Raw genomic sequence first — 19,301 nt, forward strand, 5'->3', positions numbered from 1 at the left:
GAACATATCCTGCCAGGTCATGCAAAACATTTCGTAATAATCCATTGTTTTTGGCACTTGTTTATTGTGTGTGACTGCTAAATAAGCCACCATGGCCCCAAAGAAAGCTCCTAGTGCCAGTCCTTTGGTAAAGAAAGTGAGGAACACCATAGAAATGAAAAAAGAAATTGTTCAAAAATATGATAGTGGCATAAGCATTGCTGAACTCGGCAGGATGTATGGAAAGGCACCATCAACAATCAGCTCCATTGTGGCAAAGAGAAAAGAAATCATGGAAGCTGGTGTTGCAAAAGGGGTGAATGCTGTAACCAAATAGAGATCCCAAACAATTGAAGAAGTGGAGAAATTGTTGTTGGTGTGGATCAGAGAGAAAGAGTTAGCAGGAGACAGTGTTGTGCAGTTGATAATTTGTGAAAAGGCAAGGCAGTTGCATGGCGATCTCATAAAGAAACTGCCTGAAACCAGTGCTGATGTAGGTAAATTTAAGGCTAGCAAAGGCTGGTTTGAAAAAATCAAGAAGCAAAGTGGCATACAAAGTGTTGTAAGGCATGGTGAGGGGTGCCAGTTCTGATAAACAAGCGGCTGAAAAATTTGTGCGGGAATTCAAAGATTATGTAGAGGCTGAAAAATTCCAACCCCAACAAGTGTTCATTTGTGACAAAACAGGCCTGTTTTGGAAGAAAATGCCAAACAGGACCTACATCACACAGGAGGAAAAGGCACTCCCAGGACACAAGCCTATGAAAGACAAGCTAGCTCTCTTGTGTGGTAATGCTAGTGGGGATTTCAAAGTGAAGCCTTTACTTTTGTATCACTCTGAAAATTCCAGTGTGTTCAAGAAAAACAATGTTGTCAAGAGTAAATTGTGTGTGATGTGAAAGGCTAACAGTAGGGCGTGGGTCACTAGGTAAATTTTCTTGGAATGGTTCAATGAAGTGTTTGGCCCGAGTGTGAAGAAATACCTCCTGGATAATAAATTGCCACTTAAGTGTCTCCTGGTACTGGACAATGCTCCTGCTCATCTTCCAAACTTGGAAGACCAATTGTTTAGCAACTTCGGTTTTGTAACAGTGAAGTTCTTGCCTCTTAACACCACTCCTCTCATCCAGCCCATGGACCAGCAGATCGTTGCAAACTTCAAAAAACTGTGCACCAAAGCAATGTTTCAAAGGTGTTTGACATAACCTCAGACTCTGAATTGACCCTAAGAGAGTTCTGGAAGAATCACTTCAATATCTTCCACTGCATAAGCCTTATAGATAAGGCTTGGCAGAGAGTGACTTCCAGGACGATGAACTCTGCTTAGGGAAAATTGTGGCCAGATTGTGTCCAAAAGAAGGATTTTGAAGGGTTTGAAACTGACCCTGTCGACGCTACTCCTGTTGCGCAATTAATTGTGGCATTGGGGAATTCCATGGGGTTGGATGTAAGTGGCAAGGATGTGGAAGAGTTGGTAGAGGACCACAATGAAGAGCTAACCACTGTTGAGCTGAAAGAGCTTCATCTGCAACAGCAACAGACCACAGCTCAGGGAACTGCTTCAGAGGAGGAGGAAGAGAGATGGAGCTGACTAGCTTGTGCTGCTGGGTCTGGTGCCATGCTCCTTCCTTAAGTGAATATGACCTGACCAGACTGGGTGGGTCACTGGGCTAATCTGGGGGGGGGGACATGGACCTGCTCTGCATGGGTCAGTAGGCCTGTTGCAGTGTTCCTACTTTCTTATGTTCTTAAGAAGGTGCCTTCTTCAAAGATTAAGGAGATTTGTGCAATTCAACTCGCAATGTGCATTCATTTGTGGAGGAACATCACCCTGAGAAAGCTGTTGCGATCCATGCTGGCAACTTTTACAATGACAATGCCATGTTCCATTTTAGGCAGATCTTAAAGAGATGCCAGAAACAGAGCACTCTGGACAGTTATTTTGTGCAGTGCGTCCAGTGACTCTCAAACTGGTCCTAGTGGCATTAAAAATCAAAGGAGGGAAGTGACCTCAGATAAGGACGTGGTACCTAAAGTCCTTATGGAGGGGGACTCCCCTTCCAAAGAATAACCTCTTCCCTCCTCCCTGTCTTCCATCCATCAACAACAGCCTTCATTAAAAGTAAGTGTCATGTTAAATGTTCATTCTTTTGTGCATGTAAATATCTTTAAGTTAAAAAAAAACTTTTTTGTTAATACTTCTGGGTGTCTAGAACAGATTAATTGGATTTACATTATTTCTTATGGGGAAAATTGTTTCCGTTTTCTCCAATTTCCTTTTTTACCGATTGCTCTGGGACAGATTAAACACAAAAACTGAGGGTCCACTGTACATGATAATATATACGTGAAAAGTACTCAAGGGCCTGGTCCCAAATCTGCACAGTGCCATAACAACATACTGGAATGAGAAACATGGAAAGAAGTGTAAAATAAACCCAGTGAGGAGCAGGGATGCGGTGGGGACAATAAGGGAACACTATCAACATCCGAGGTCCCAGACTATTCAACATCTTACCAGAAGATATCAGAAACATGGCGGGAAAAAGTGTAGAAGTCTTCAAGAGGAAACTGGATAAGTATCTTCACCAGGTGCCAGATCAACCAGGCTGTGATGGATATGTGGGGCAGCAGGCCTCCAGCAGCAACAGCCTGGTTGACCAGGCAAGCACCAGACAAGCCTGGCCCATGGCCAGGCGCAGGGAGTAGAGAAGCTCTCAAAACTCTTCAAAGGTATGACAAAAATAGGATTAGACTCTTGATACCTCCACAAGAGTCAATCAGTTTTTTTAAATATTTCATTCAAAATAATGAAACTTAAATTTTACACTGTATATGCAACTACTTATTGATCTAGAAATGTACATTATGTTTTTTTACCCAAAAGCCTAAATAAAAACGTACTAAATGAAGTTACTTAGTAAGATCCAGGAAGAAGCTGGTGTTCCTTTCAGAGAAAACATGTAAGCCTGATATGACACCTATTTAAGATATGCTAAAAAGTAAAAAGAAAGATTTTACCCAATCTTAAATTCCTTGTTTTATTTGCTTGTTTGTACAGTCTATACGTTTGGAATAGTCACATAGCTGAGTTTGATGCTTCTCATATATTTTAACATAACAATTTTCTCATTTATAATTGTGTTAACAAGAGTTTTATTCTGTCTTAAATATCTTGTTCCCTTTGCTTGTTGATATAGAAGTGTTTAGAAATGGTTTTGTGACTGCCGAGCAGTAGATGGCTGTGAGTCATCACTTAAAGATTATAGTCACTACAACATACACCATATTGATCTTTTATGCAGTTGTTTCCAAGAAACTAAACTCTACCAAGTTATTGACTTTCCTGTCTCTGGTTACAATTCTACAATCTGTCGCAATCCTTACCTTGCCGTCTCCTACAAGCATCTAGTGTACACTGATATTCCAAATTGCTCATTCAGACTCCTCGCCATTTTACCGCAGACCATAGTACCACTTACCTAAAAGATAAGTGGTATACAATCTGCTTTTTGTACCTTGTCCTCCCTTATCTTCAGACACCCTTCAGGTTTCATTCTGAACCACCACTACATGTACTTGTAGGTTTACTTATGTTTTTGGGATGGGTCCCACTGTGACACTTATGGTTACCTATTTGATTATTTTCTAATCCCTTAACCTTCGTGTCCATATTTGGACACATACTGGGGCTACAACCCATGTAGACCCTTGAACTCATACTCTGCCATGTATTATTCTCTCAACTTTGCCCAACCTTTGTAGCACTAGACTTTGATTGAGTAGTGGTAATGATCATCATAATAGTGACCACTTCCCTATTATTCCTACACCCATACTTATCACCACTCCTAGTGGGAGTTTGAACTTGTGAATTTCACTATTTTGAACATTACACTTCTTTCTTCCTCCTCCCACTTAGTGATAACCCCTCCTTGATGATCTGTTACATAAGTTCACCCTTTCAGTCACCTCTGCCAAGTCGCACTGATTGACCCTAATGAGTCTAGCTCATTTTAAGACTTTTAATGGCAATCATAATAGCTTTTTGTGGGTTATACATTTATACTTCCCCCAGCCGTATACAAAGGAATGTTACTAGCTAAATCAATTCCATGTGTGTAAAAAGTAAGTGCTGTTTTTCTTGACATAATGCTATTGGTATGAACATGGCTAAATGGAAAGTAAGCAATTCCCATTTCTGTTTATTTTCATCAAATAAATTTAAATAGAAATTCCTATTAAACAAAAACTGCTCAAGGTATCATAACAAGGAAAAACTAGGAAGCCATTTTAGCAGAGAATTAGTTCAGTTTTTTTTTTTATTAATGTAACAGAATTGGTACAAAAATAAGACAAAAAAAACATGAGATTATCTCTTTTTGCAGGGGAAATTGGGCATCTGGACTTCCTCAGCGGAATGAAGCTCGCACTGGTGCTGATGTAACAGCTAGTGGTCCATTGTTCCAGATGCGTCCTTACCCATCCCCTGGAGCAGTGCTTCGGGCCAATGCTGCTGTAGGACCCATTGGACCTAAAAAATCTTAGGTTATTGCAAACCTTAAAAAATAAGGTTACCATCAGTATGCAAGAACTTTACATAAATGTTCTATATTTAGAATGTAATAGCAAGGTTTTTTTTTTTTTTTAAATTTAGTTATAATCCAATACAGTACCACTTAAAAATGTATATTACCACACAGTGGTTTAGAAAAAACATGTAAGCAAACACCAGAACATATTTATTAGAAAACATTTTGGTGATCAAGGTCCCAGGACCAAAACATTTTCTAATGAATATGTCCTAGTGTTTGCTTACATGTCTTTCTAACCCAATGTGTCAGTATCTATTACCAAGGTTTATACCACTACCACACAGTGTATGAATAAACAGGATGGACGGACTTTGTGCTTGATCCACCATATTTGTTTTCAAACTGGTGATACTGAATAACATATAATTTAACGATGTTAATATTATACATGTGAAGCTTTTCACAACATAATAATAATAAAATTAGGCACTAAACCCTTTGAAGGACAAAACTATTCAGTACGACCCCTCAAGGGAGAAGGCTCTTGATCTAGGGAATTGGATCTGTTCTTCAATTCCCCGAATTAAGCCTGAATGCCTTCTATCCCCTCCCCCCATAGGCACTGTATAGTCCCTACAGGTTTAGCCCTTCCCCCATAATAATAATTCAGGACAAATGCTTCTTCATTTAATTTGAAGAATTAAAGCTACACTCCCCTGCCTCGGATCCAGTCTAAGTATTTCCCATTTCCTAGGAACTGTATGATCTTGCCCCTCTGAGGAGGTTCCTTGATGCTCGAGAAGGGCTCTTGAACTAAGGAATTGGACTTTCCCCTCCCCTTCAGTTGAACAGATCTGATTGCTCTTTATTCCCCAGATGCTGTATGACTAAGGGTTTAGTACTTTTCCCCATTGGGCAACCTTTATGGGTTTAGTGAATTGGAGATACTCTCACTTTTGTCAGATGGGTTTGGGTTTGATGCATCCTCAAGAATGCAATAACAATAATCAAGCTTATTTTCTTGCGACCTTGTAGGTTTAGCACTTCATTTTTTTATTATAATTATTTTCTTGCTGCCTCCTTCTCTGAATTCTTAGGTACCTTACCTTCTTTAATTGATGTACTAAACAAATATACTACCACTTGAAAAATATATCCACACCTGTTTGTAGCACTTTAAAGTTTTACCCCTTCTTTCTCAGTTGCTTTGCCCCGCTTCCACATTCACTCCTGGTTCTTCCCTATTCCTACCCAATCTTCATCTTTCTGCTACTTCCCCCATCTTACATTTCACTCTTTTCATTCCTAACTGCTAGGCAATTCTTCCCAAGAAGTGCCTTGATGCTGGTAAGGGGTTTATAATCCAAGAAATTGAACCTATCCTCCCATTTCATGACTACTGCCCATTCTCCAGGTACAGTATGACCCTTATGAATTTATCACTCCCTTATGACTAAATATAATTGACTACCAAGATCATTTGCTGCTCATGCTGTCTGTTTATTAAGCTTTCCAAAACTGTTTTTTGTTTTCAGCAAAATAGGCTGATACCCATTCTCTGCAGTGCTGTATGATCCTGGTGGGTTTAGCACTTAGTTTTGATTATTTTTATAATCACCCATTCTCTCATTTGCTGTTTTGTATTCTTTCACCATTCATTTAGTTCCTATTTTTCTTTTAATAAACTGCTTTCTGCATATAATTTTCCACCCTCTTTACTTCATCATTCCACTGATTTTTTCCCGGTCATACCCACCATTCTATAACTGCGAACCTTTGCTGCATATTTTACCCTGTCATACTTCCTTGACCTCTTCCTCATTACCCCTCTAGCTCACCTTTCCTTCAGTAGTTGCTTATACTTCACTAACATTCCTCCTCTTTAGTCCATTTGCTTTCATTTCTCTTACCCACTGTGATCAACAGTCTGGTCAGACACTAGGATACAATTATTGAACAGAGGATTGGGCCTCTACCACTCATGCTAAATGGCTCACATGGGTTTAATGCTTCCTCAAATAAATAAATAGAACATCTTATTCTATTTGCATTCTATTTGCTTCTTACTCATTGCGGTACCTACCATTAAATAATTATCTAACGTAACAGTTCTTCTAAAAAACATGTACTGTACTTCCATAAATCTAATTATCAACCATTTAACCAACATGCATAATCTAGCAAACTGCTGACACTGAACTTAATATTCATGGCAGCCAAAAAAAAAATCTTAAAATCAGCTTTGTTATCCACTACTCATCCTCCTGTTCTCTTTTCTGCATTTTTTCTATTCCCACATATTTGTCAAATGCTGCAATCCTTTCTATTTTACCAATAATTTCACATAGTATTATCCTTAACTCTCTGTATCCATATCTGCAGAAACCTTCAATGAACTTGTCATTATATTGTTTATATTGTAATTTCATAGACTAGTATCATTCACACTTTAATCATTTTTTTTTTAACACACTGGCCATCTTCTATTGAGGTATGATGACCCAAATTATTATTATTATAATCAAAAAGAAATGATGACCCCAAAAAAAGAAACACTTTCACCATCATTCACATTATCACTGCCTTGCCAGAGGAGCACAGATATGACAATTTTTAATTATGAATTATCTTGTTAACTTGTCAGCAAAAATTTAAAGTTTCTAATACAGCCAATCCTCAATGACAGAATTCCGTTCCTAAGACCACGTCAGTAAGCAAATTCATCGCTAAGTGAGGAGCATACTATAATGGTAGTAGATTTGTGTCAACCATCTTTGGTACTGTTTTAATGTCACCTTTGTACCATTTATGACATTTCTGGTATATTTTAAAATGTTTACACAGTAGTGTACTATACATTGTAATAAACAGAATAGAGAAAATCAACTCTAATATACATTATTTAGATATGAATACTGAGTCGTCAGTAAATGAGTACGTCACTAAGTGAGGAGAGGCTGTAATACCACTCCAAAACACATCTATTCTCTCCTCTCTAGGCCATGACGTCACTATCGTTAAGACATAGATCTGCGTGAGTGACACTGGCCTCAGTAACACAGATCTGTGCAAAAGAGTGGAAGGGTTAAAAAAAAAAAAAAAAGCTTTGTAGATTTTAAGACTAGATTAAGTTTTGCCTGAAATGCTGTGCATCCAATAGGCCTTCATATTATTGCACTTTTTTTTTTATGTACAATACAGTAATTTTGAAATAAAAACTGAATTGTAACTGTTCACAGGTCTTCTCACCCCACTGCCAATAGCATTTAACCCTTTGACTGTTTTGGTCGTATATATACGTCTTATGATCCACCGTTTTTGACGTATATATACTCAAATTCTAGCGGCTTCAAATCAAGAAGGAGAAAGCTGGTGGGCCCACATGTGAGAGAATGGATCTGTGTGGTCAGTGTGCACCATATAAAAAAATCCTGCAGCACGCAGTGCATAATGAGAAAAAAAAACTCCGACCATTTTTTTTAACCCTTTCAGGGTTTTCGACGTACTAGTATGCGTAAATTCTAGCGCCTTCAAGTCTCGCGGGAAAAGGCTGGTAGGCCTAGACGCGAGAGAATGGGTGTGTGTGTGGTCGGTGTGTGCAGTACAAAAAAAATCTGGGACCCACTGCCGCATTGTGGGAACGCCATTTTAGTAGACCTTGTTCACCATGTCTCGCGGTAAGAAATTCCTCACTCCTCGGCAAATTGGGACACTTTTGTTCCCCGGTGACAGTTCTAATACAGATGGAAGTGACAGTGAAGATGAGTTTCAAGGTTTTGATGAAGTTGTGACCGAAACTAATGACCATAATACCAGCAATAGTGAGGAAAACCCAGATTACCCTCAGCCTTCCACCTCTGTTGCTGAGCTGTCTTGTTCACATTCAGTTGTACCAGAACAAAGGAGGAAACTCCTATTTTCCCATATCCCAGACTCAGATGTGAGCATTGGTGATGATAGTAATAATGAATGTGAACTACAGGCTCTTGAAAACACTTCCAGTAGCTATAATGAAGTGGAATATTCTCCAGAAGCTTTTTATAAGAATTTTTTTTTTTTTTTTTTTTTTTTTTTTTAAATTTCTCGACCCTGAGAACGAGTCTGGGAGAGGGCCTGTCGACCCTGAAAGGGTTAATTAAAGTGCCAACTTTGTGGTCTATTTTTGTATAGTACAGTATTTATGGTTGTATTCTCGTTTTCTTGGTCTCATTTGATAGAATGGAAAACATATTATAGAAATAGTGGTGATTTTGATTGGTTTTACTATAAAAAGAACCTGGAAATGGAGCTCAATGTAAGGGAAATGTTTGATTTTTGCCGATGTTCAAAAGTAAACAAATGATGTCATTGTCCAATAAATGTCCAACTAGCCATTCCAATATGCATTCATGAATGGATTGACATTATTTATACAATTATTACAATATTGCAGTAGTCTGCAATATTTCTTTGAATAAAAATTCAAAATAAAAAGCAAGAGTAATATCACAGGGGCCTGGAGACATGACTGATGAACAAAGAAAAGGTTATTTTAGAGCCAGGAATGTCTGCATTGCTCATTCTGGACCCTATTTTGAAACTGTCATATTTTTTTAATTTTCGTGAAATTGTCCAAATTGCAAATTTCTGACCATGTTATTGGGTAGTTGAAATCGGTAAATGGGCAGTTTCTTGTACTCAGTCGATAGAAAAAAAAATGGAGTTCTAAAGAAATAGCTATGAGTTTGGTCGACTGGAACAACGGAATTAGCCGAAAATAGGGCTCAAAGTGGGCGAAATCGCTGATCCGTAAATATCGCCAAGGTCGCTAACTTCGCGAGAGCGTAATTCCATCAGTTTTCTATCAAATTTCGTTCTTTTGGTGTCATTACCATTGGGAAAAGATTCTATCATTTCATAAAAATTTTTTTTTTTTTTTTTAATTTTTGCAACACCAGGAGACATCTCAGGATTTGGGGTTGCTACAGTCAATAGGTTAAATCAACCTGTTTTTTTTTTTTTTTATTTTTTTTTTTTTTTTTTTTTTTTTACATAACACTTTTCCAACAATTTCAAGTTAAAATAGGCACTGAATATTTGAAAACTCATTTTCCCAGGATTGTAAAGGTCACTGTGATGTATCAAATTAATAAAAGTGAATGCAGATACATGTACAGAATAGCTGAAATTACAGCATAATTCTTGTTTACACTCGCTGTGTGTTGGTTTCAGCATCAATTCAAGACTTACATTACTATTATTATAATCATGGGGGAGCACTAAACCCATAGGATTATAAAACTCAAGACTTACAACTTGTTATTAAAGGACTTCAATAAACAGTCATTAAGTACAGTTTAATATCCATTATTATTATTACTATTATTTTATTAAATTCAGCAGGGGCAGAACTAAACATGTAAGAACATTTTAGATAGGGGGGGGATCTTTATATATACAATATTAACCCTTTCAGGGTCCGTCCCGTAGATCTACGGCTTTACGTTCAGGGTCCAAACCGTAGATCTACGTCATGAGCTCAGCTCACGCTGATAAACTGAGTGGTACATTTGGGCCTAGATATTAGAGAATACATCTATGTGGTATGTGTGCACCACATAAAACAGATCCTGCAGCACACTGTGTATAATGAGAGAAAAAAAAACGAAATCATGATTTTTCGATTAAAACAGCGACTTTGCAGTGTTTTTTCGTATGTTTTTTATAGTTGTATTTGCGATTTCTTGGTCTCATTTGATAGAATGGAAGACATATTACAGAAATAGAGATGATTTTGATTGGTTTTAGCACTGGAAATGGCTTGAAACTGAGCTCAAAGTAGCAGAAATGTTAAATTTTTGCCGATATTCAAGAGTAAACAAACGACCTCACACATCTAATACACGCCAGCTGGTGGGTCTAATATGCATTCACAAATATGATGATGATATTTATACAATTATTACAGTATTGCATAACAGTAAATCTTCTATTTTTTGGTGTGAATAAAAATTCATTATGTGAATAAAAAATCAAAATGGAATTTATTTGTAAAGCCTCAAAACGTAACTAATGAACAGAGGAAATGTTAGTTTAGTTCCAGGAATACCTACATTGTTTATTCTGGACCCTATTTTGAAATTGGAATGTTTTGAACTTTGTGTTAAATTGGCCAAATTAACAATTTCCGATCACTTTAATTTGTAGTTGAAACAGTTGACTTGGCGATTTCTTGTGCTCAATCGGTAGAATAGAAGTAATACTAGTGAAATAGCTAGGAATCTGGTTGACTGGAATAATGTAATTGGCCTAAAATGGGAGTCAAAGTTGGCAAAATCGCCGATTCGTAAATATCGCTGACACATCAAAATTCGCGAGAGCATAATTTCATCAATTTTCCATCAAATTTCATATTTTTTGTTTTATTACCTTCACAAAAAGATTCTCTACCATTTCATAAGAAAAAATAATTTTTTTTTTTTTTAAATTCTTGGACACTGGGGCACCACTTCAGATTTGGGCCTTGGACCCTGAAGGGGTTAAATTCATGGAAAGCACAAAAATCATAAATTTACTGTAATTTAAGATTACGTATATATAGTCATTTCCTCTCTTCTTTCACCATAGTACAACTCTGGCCACAATTTTAGCAGCTGCAGTCAAGCTTCAAATTTTGTGAGCTGTTGAATCCAGGAAATTTGATTATGCCACTTTTTTTTTTTATTATAATAAGAAGCACTAAACCACAAGGGACATACAGCGACTTTTTTTTTTAAGAGGTTGATTAAAGAATTCAATACAGGACCAGGTAAGATCAAAATTTTAACGAAAATCACAATTTACTCAATTACTATGCCAGATGTGTTTTCCAGATTAATTTTAATTTAATAAATATTAATGGGGCAATGAAAACAAGGGATTTAACCCTATCAGGGTCCGTCCCGTAGATCTACGGCTTTACGTTCAGGGTCCACACCGTAGATCTACGCCAAAATTCTAGCTGCGTCAAATTTAGCACGAGAAGGCTGGTAGGCCTACATCTGAGAGAATGGGTCTGGGTGGTCAGTGTGCACACCATAGAAAAAATCTGGACGCCCGCATGGCATTGTGGGAACGCCAGCAAAGTAGCTTTGTTCATTGTGCCTGGCGGCAAGGAAGCTCTCACTCCCCACTCACTCTCCGGGCGAATTCTGACTCTCATCTTCACAACTTACAGTTCTACGACTGATGGAAGTGGAGCTGAAGACGAATTGTATGGTTTTGAACCATATGGTACCATTGTGCCATATGGTACAATGGTGCCATGTCATACAATGGTATCATATGGTACAATGTACCATATAGTACATTGTACCATATGGTACATTATACCATATGGTACAGGGTACAGGGACCCTAATGGTAATAAGTCTGTCTGACTTTTTTGGGTTATCCTAGGTTCTCCAAACATATGCTGCTAAGTATGATATTCTATGTAACTTTATTTGTGTATAAATAAATAAACTTACTTATGATGCCACATGCACTTGAGTAAGTTTATTCAGGTGTACAGAAATACAGTTACGTAGATTATCATACATAGCAGCATACGTATAAAATCTTAGGATAACCCAAAAAAGTCAGGGTGACTTATTTCAATAGTTATCCCTGTATCTGTACCATATGGTGTCCTGTACTGTATGGTACCCTGTGCCATATGGTAACCCTGTACCATATGGTACCCTGTAACATATGATACCATGTACCATATGGTGAATAGGTGTTGGTGGCATGAAACACCAGCCAAGACTGAGTGAGTGGCGACGCAAGCTAGCTACTGACTCCGCAGTTTCCTAGACAAAGTGCTTTGTCATCCACCTCAAGGAACACGTCAGGTTCCTGTACACTTGTAAATATATAATAGAACATTATTAATATACAACATTTTTGCATATTTTTGTTGTAAACAACTATTGTAAACAAAATAATAATGAAAATATTAGTGTTTATTGTGTTGAATACAACAGTACTGTATGGTACAATGTACCATATGGTACCATTGTACCAAATGGTGCCATTGTACTATATGGTACCATTGTATCGTGCCATTGTGCCATATTGTACCATATGGTACCATTGTATCATATAGTGCCATTGTACCATATGGTACCGTTGTATTCAACACAATAACCACACTAATATTTTCATCATTTTGTTTACAATAAACTTGTAAACAAGTTTTGTAAGTAATATAATGATAAACAAATTAGTGCAGTTATTGTGTTGAATACAATGAGTGTACACTTATACAATATACATTATACTGGTCTCACAGGCCACAAATGTTATTAGAAAAAGAAAAAAATAGAAAAGAAAAAAACATAAAAAACGTAAAATAAAAAAATGGGATTTTGCGGAAGTCACTGATGTTGCCTCCACCAGGTCATTTTGGGTCAACTTCCCGCCGCTGTATCTCGGTAAGTACTGATCAGAATTTTTTTTTTTTGGTCTTATTACCTTCACAAAAATATACTCTTTAATTCTGTTATAAAAATTTTTTTTTTTTTTTTTTTTTTTTCAAAATTTCTTGGACACTGGAGCACCACTTCAGATTTTGGCCTTGGACCCTGAAGGGGTTAATATACATTATAGTGGCCACCACGTAAGAGCATCACTGCCCATCAACGCTTGTTATTTTGCAGTCCACAATGTTTCGATTTTACCTGATGGTGCACACACAAAGCTATGCCAGCACACATGTTTATCATTTTGTGGATTCTGGTGATGTTCTAGTGTACATCGTAGTGAGTGGCAAAGGAGAGTCTGCTTCCATGAGAAAGAAAGCGATGAAATTAATTAAGAAAGTGGGGTAATTTATTAGACATGATGGCTAAAAGCGAGAGTACCTCTGCTGTTGACTGGTATTTTTTGTGTTAAAAAAAAATAGTGCATTTCATAAAGCCAGTATTGTACCTCAGACATCTCAGCCCGAACCTGAGAGATGAATGATTCTACAGAGAAATTATCTGGCTGACTTCCCATGTAAGTCATCACCACATCATCAATCATTATCAATAAAGGTAAGTGATTTTTTATTACAGTACAGTACTTATATTATTTTTATTAATGTACATGCAAAATATAAACTACGAAAATTTTCAATAATTCGGGCATGCCAAATTTACTATTCACAAATTCAGGATTAACGAAGCCTCCAGAAACCTACCACTTTGCATTATATAAAAAAAAATATTATACACAAAGTCTGAAACAAATAGGTTTCAGAAATTAATTTTCATATTAGAACATTTAAAGTTATTACATTACTATTCAACATATCCCTAACAATTGTTCTTAGAAATACTGATGGCTTCAATAATTATAGGGGTTTTAAAAATTATATACAGTACTAAATTTTTTATCAGGAGAAAATATTAATACATCATTATCAAAAATAAATTACTAAATTTACACTGCTACTGCTAGGATAATGAAGATTATTTGTGAGGCTTTATTTTTTATTTCACATACCTAGATAAAAAAAAAGTTAGTTTATCACAAAACACTTAAGCTTGTGACTAGGAAACAAAAATGTCAACAATGTATATTAAAAAACATTGCATAAAGAAAATATATTTCACTTTGCTCATTTTGCTTCAAATATATCGCGCTTTGCACGGACGGTACCCTCTGTTATGTAAACTTTTGGTCTGTCTTTGACCCGAAATGTATCACGCCGCTCAGCCCGTGAACAAGGCTGTCGGCAGGACTTTGGTGTTGCACAATCTTTGGTGCTATATGACTTATTGCCAGCATTTGAGTTGCTAGTAGTATGATGAACAGGACATGGAGGGCTTGTTACACTGATCAATCTATGACCAGCATGTAGAGCACTAAATTTGTGTGTTAACAAGGGTACTAGACACCCCTGCCTTACTCGAGAAGATGTGCGTCTAGGAGCCTCAGATCCTGAGCCAGACCCAACATTTCTCTCGAAGAAATCTACTATTTGGCGGATATCAGTATCAACCTCATAATCTGACAAACGGCTACCAGGCATAACATCCTCACTCTCACATAAAGAAGAGAGATCACAAGAGTTTTGAGGGTCATGGCAGCAACCCAGACTAGATAGGTCTTCTGAGCTATCAGTGACAACAGATGATGATCTTTGCACAAAACACTGATGACCAGGATCATCATCTTCTGTAGACATTAAAGAGGCAGTACTCAGTTCTGAAAAAGACAGGCAAAGTTCTGGGGTACCGACTCTTTCAATATCACCAACACTGAAAAACCCACTCTCTCCTGAGCCTCGGCGACGAACCGGTCCTCCAAGGTGATTATTTTGTAATACTGTATTTCCTCCTTCACCCCCACTTCCTGGATCTGAACGTGGGATGCTATTGGCTGATCCTTCATCGTCTGCTTGCCCTGAAGGCCTACACAAGTCTTGGTGCCACACCAATGGGTCAACATCAACACTAGATACTCTAGTCAACTTACACTTGCAATCTGTCACATCTCTTTCAATAGTTTTTGACTTTTTTGCACTGTGCACACACTGGCAATGTTTTCTATTATTGTCAACTTGAGATGAGAATTGTCTATTGTTCACATGGCACTGACAATGAGCAGGAGATGCATGAGGACATAAGCAAGAATCTGATGTATGAATATGCTTATTGGACTCTAAGCTCGGCGAGTGTACTAGAAGATCAGGATAATCTGGTAGAGAAAGACAATAACGGCCACCTTCTTGCAGAGCCAACTGTGACCGGGCAGGTAATTTTAGCTGCGCAAAAGGATTGACTGTGCCAGTAGATGGCTGGAAGTAAGGGTCAGCTGCACTCATTTTCTCAACAATTTCCTGAGGTGTAACAGCAGCTGAGCCGGCCAATGTGGTAACTGGATGAGCTGCTGTTGGGACACTTGGCACACATAATGTCTCACCCATTTGATTGCGCAAGAGTTTAAAGGTATCATCTGACAACGATCGACGATGACAAACTGGTGATAGGGAGAATATGTCATTAATAAAATATTTTTAACTATGTTATATTAAAGGCTTAAGAATATCATTAATATTGTACACAATTAAAATTTACAAGATTATAATGTAGTCATTTCTTAATCCATTATCATGAGACATAATAATTACATATCCTTGACTGTAGCAATTTATTAATGCTCTCTCCAAACTATATCTGCAATCTGATCTCAGTCTCTATAATAATAATTCACTCTAGACCAAGACTGCAATTATTATGCAGTTAACCAAACAAAAACTATCTTCAGCAACACCAAGAACATCTCAGTATTTTACTACAATGCCAGATCCCTAAGTAAATACTATAATGACATCAATGCACTCCTAGAGGCATTAAATGTACACCTAACATTCATTATTCTTACAGAAACTTAGCCAAAACACAATATTATAGACATTTAAAACTCACCTGGGTACACAGCCATACATAGCTGCAGACCTGATCAACAGGGAGAAGAAACTGCAATCTACTACACTAATGAAATAAAATGTATTAACGCAACATGTACCAATGACAAACGACGAATACATATTTGCACAATTTGCGACCAAAAACTTGAAGATCCCAATCACAATAGGAGCTGTCTACAGATAAGACATGCCAATATAGCCAAATTTACTGATAAATGCTTAATAATTGCATAAGATTTTAACATTAACTTCATTAAATTAGAAGACCATCAAGTAGCTGGTTCTCTAAATATGTATAATTGCTTCTTAATCAGATCAATAACCAAGTATACAAGAATTACTGCAACAACTGTATTATCACTTGACCACATCTAGACAAGTAAAACAGCTCCTCTAAAAAGGCATTATCACCAACAATATAACTAATCATTACCCCCACCTTCCTAGTAAACACCACAAAATTATCACTCAAAACTTAATGAAATTTCATTTAGGCTCACTGATTTGGCATCAGTGAATAACTTTACCTTAGCAGTCACTAATATTGACTGGCAGAGAGAATTTGACAACAATCAAGACATTAACTCGTGTCCACATATTTCTACAAAAAATTCAAAGCCTCTACAATAAGCACTGTCTTTAAAAAACCAGTCACAATAGAAACTAAATAGCCTATGGCTAACCACCAGCATCTTCACATCCATTTGCAAAAAAACATACTAGCTATGAAAAACAATACATACAGGGATTAACCAAAGAATTTTAAAATAAAAAAATTACTTTAGATAAAAACAAAAGCTCATATTCGAAATACAGTAGAGCCCCGCTTTACGGCATTCTGCTAATACGGCGATTTCAAATTATGACCAAAACTTCCTATATGGCTCCTGGTCTTTCTAATACGGCACGCCCCACCTGGTTTTACATTCTCCGTGAGCACATCTCTCTATTATTTCTGAAAACTTTCCAAAATTTCAAGTGTTTTAAAGTTACAGCATATTTTATATGTATTCTTTCTTTCAACGCACCAGCCATATCCCACCGAGGGGGGGATGGCCCAAAAAGAAAAACGAAAGTTTATCCTTTTACATGTAGTAATATATACAGGCGAAGGGGTTACTAGCTTCTTGCTCCCGGCATGTTAGTCGACTCTTACGAAATGCATGGTTTATGGAGGAGGAATTCTGTTTCACTTTTCCATGGAGATAAGTGGAAATAAACAAGAACAAGAAATACAAATAGAAGAAAACCCAGAAGGGTAAGAGTGAGTGTGAGTGTGTGTACTCGCCTAGTTGAGGTTGCAGGGGTCGAGTCCAAGCTCCTGGATTCCCCCCCCCGTGTGTGTGTGTGTGTGTGTGTGTGTGTGTGTGTGTACTCACCTAGTTGAGGTTGCAGCGGTTGAGTCCAAGCTCCTGACCCCGCCTCACCACTGGTCGCTACTAGGTCACTCTCCCTGAACAGTGAGCTTTATCATACCTCTGCTTAAAGCTATGTATGGATCCTGCCTCCACTACATCGCTCCCCAAACTATTCCACTTCCTGACTACTCTGTGGCTGAAGAAATACTTCCTAACATCCCTGTGATTCATCTGTGTTTTCAACTTCCAACTGTGTCCCCTTGTTACTGTGTCCCATCTCTGGAACATCCTGTCTTTGTCCACCTTGTCAATTCCTCTCAGCATTTTGTATGTCATTATCATGTCCCCCATCTCTCCTGTCCTCCAGTGTCATCAGGTTGATTTCCCTTAACCTCTCCTCGTAGGACATACCTCTTAGCTCTGGGACTAGTCTTGTTGCAAACCTTTGCACTTTCTCTAGTTTCTTTACGTGCTTGGCTAGGTGTGGGTTCCAAACTGGTGCCGCATACTCCAATATGGGCCTAACGTACACGGTCTACAGGGTCCTGAACGATTCCTTATTAAGATGTTGGAATGCTGTTCTGAGGTTTGCTAGGCGCCCATATGCTGCAGCAGTTATTTGGTTGATGTGCGCTTCAGGAGATGTGCCTGGTGTTATACTCGCCCCAAGATCTTTTTCCTTGAGTGAGGTTTGTAGTCTCTGGCCCCCTAGACTGTACTCTGTCTGCGGTCTTCTTTGCCCTTCCCCAATCTTCATGACTATGCACTTGGTGGGGTTGAACTCCAGGAGCCAATTGCTGAACCAGGTCTGCAGCCTGTCCAGATCCCTTTGTAGTTCTGCCTGGTCTTCGATCGAATGAATTCTTCTCATCAACTTCACGTCATCTGCAAACAGGGACACTTCGGAGTCTATTCCTTCTGTCATGTCGTTCACAAATACCAGAAACAGCACTGGTCCTAGGACTGACCCCTGTGGGACCCCGCTGGTCACAGGTGCCCACTCTGACACCTCGCCATGTACCATGACTCGCTGCTGTCTTCCTGACAAGTATTCCCTGATCCATTGTAGTGCCTTCCCTCTTATCCCTGCTTGGTCCTCCAGTTTTTGCACTAATCTCTTGTGTGGAATTGTGTCAAATGCCTTCTTGCAGTCCAAGAAAATGCAATCCACCCACCCCTCTCTCTCTTGTCTTACTGCCGTCACCATGTCATAGAACTCCGGTAGGTTTGTGACACAGGATTTCCCATCCCTGAAACCATGTTGGCTGCTGTTGATGAGATCATTCCTTTCTAGGTGTTCCACCACTCTTCTCCTGATAATAATCTCCATGACTTTGCATACTATACATGTCAGTGACACTGGTCTGTAGTTTAGCGCTTCATGTCTGTCTCCTTTTTTAAAGAGTGGGACTACATTTGCTGTCTTCCATACCTCAGGCAATCTCCCTGTTTCGATAGATGTATTGAATACTGTTGTTAGGGTTACACATAGCGCCTCTCCTCCCTCTCTCAGGATGCATGGAGAGATGTTATTCGGCCCCATTGCCTTTGAGGTATCTAGCTCACTCAGAAGCCTCTTCACTTCTTCCTCGGTTGTGTGTACTGTGTCCAGCACTTGGTGGTGTGCCCCACCTCTCTGTCTTTCTGGAGCCCCTTCTGTCTCCTCTGTGAACACTCCTTTAAATCTCTTGTTGAGTTCCTCACATACTTCACGGTCATTTCTTGTTGTCTCTCCTCCTTCCTTCCTTAGCCTGATTACCTGGTCCTTGACTGTTGTTTTCCTCCTGATGTGGCTGTATAACAGCTTCGGGTCAGATTTGGCTTTCGCTGCTATGTTGTTTTCATATTGTCGTTGGGCCTCCCTTCTCATCTGTGCATATTCATTTCTGGCTCTACTACTGCTCTCCTTATTCTCCTGGGTCCTTTGCCTTCTATATTTCTTCCATTCCCTAGCACACTTGGTTTTTGCCTCCCTGCACCTTTGGGTGAACCATGGGCTCATCCTGGCTT

At 38.4% G+C, this 19,301-nt stretch overlaps 2 protein-coding genes across 2 annotated transcripts in view; one reads left to right on the top strand and one right to left on the bottom strand.

Annotated features, from left to right (window-relative positions):
• PQBP1 (poly-glutamine tract binding protein 1) overlaps positions 1–4,883 on the top strand; it is a 46,883-nt gene extending 42,000 nt beyond the window's left edge. Inside the window, exon 6 of the mRNA XM_070086910.1 lies at positions 4,368–4,883. Within this exon, the coding sequence (XP_069943011.1) occupies positions 4,368–4,527 (160 nt within the window). The 3' untranslated portion in view covers positions 4,528–4,883. The remainder of the gene's footprint in view (positions 1–4,367) is intronic.
• An 8,694-nt stretch (positions 4,884–13,577) lies between these two features.
• cdi (center divider) overlaps positions 13,578–19,301 on the bottom strand; it is a gene marked incomplete at its 5' end in the record, with an annotated part of 68,393 nt that continues 62,669 nt past the window's right edge. Inside the window, 1 exon segment of the mRNA XM_053793264.1 lies at positions 13,578–15,482. Coding sequence (XP_053649239.1) covers positions 14,119–15,482 — 1,364 coding nt within the window.

This window comes from Cherax quadricarinatus, chromosome 20 (assembly GCF_038502225.1).
Source record: "Cherax quadricarinatus isolate ZL_2023a chromosome 20, ASM3850222v1, whole genome shotgun sequence".
NCBI lineage: Eukaryota > Metazoa > Arthropoda > Malacostraca > Decapoda > Parastacidae > Cherax > Cherax quadricarinatus.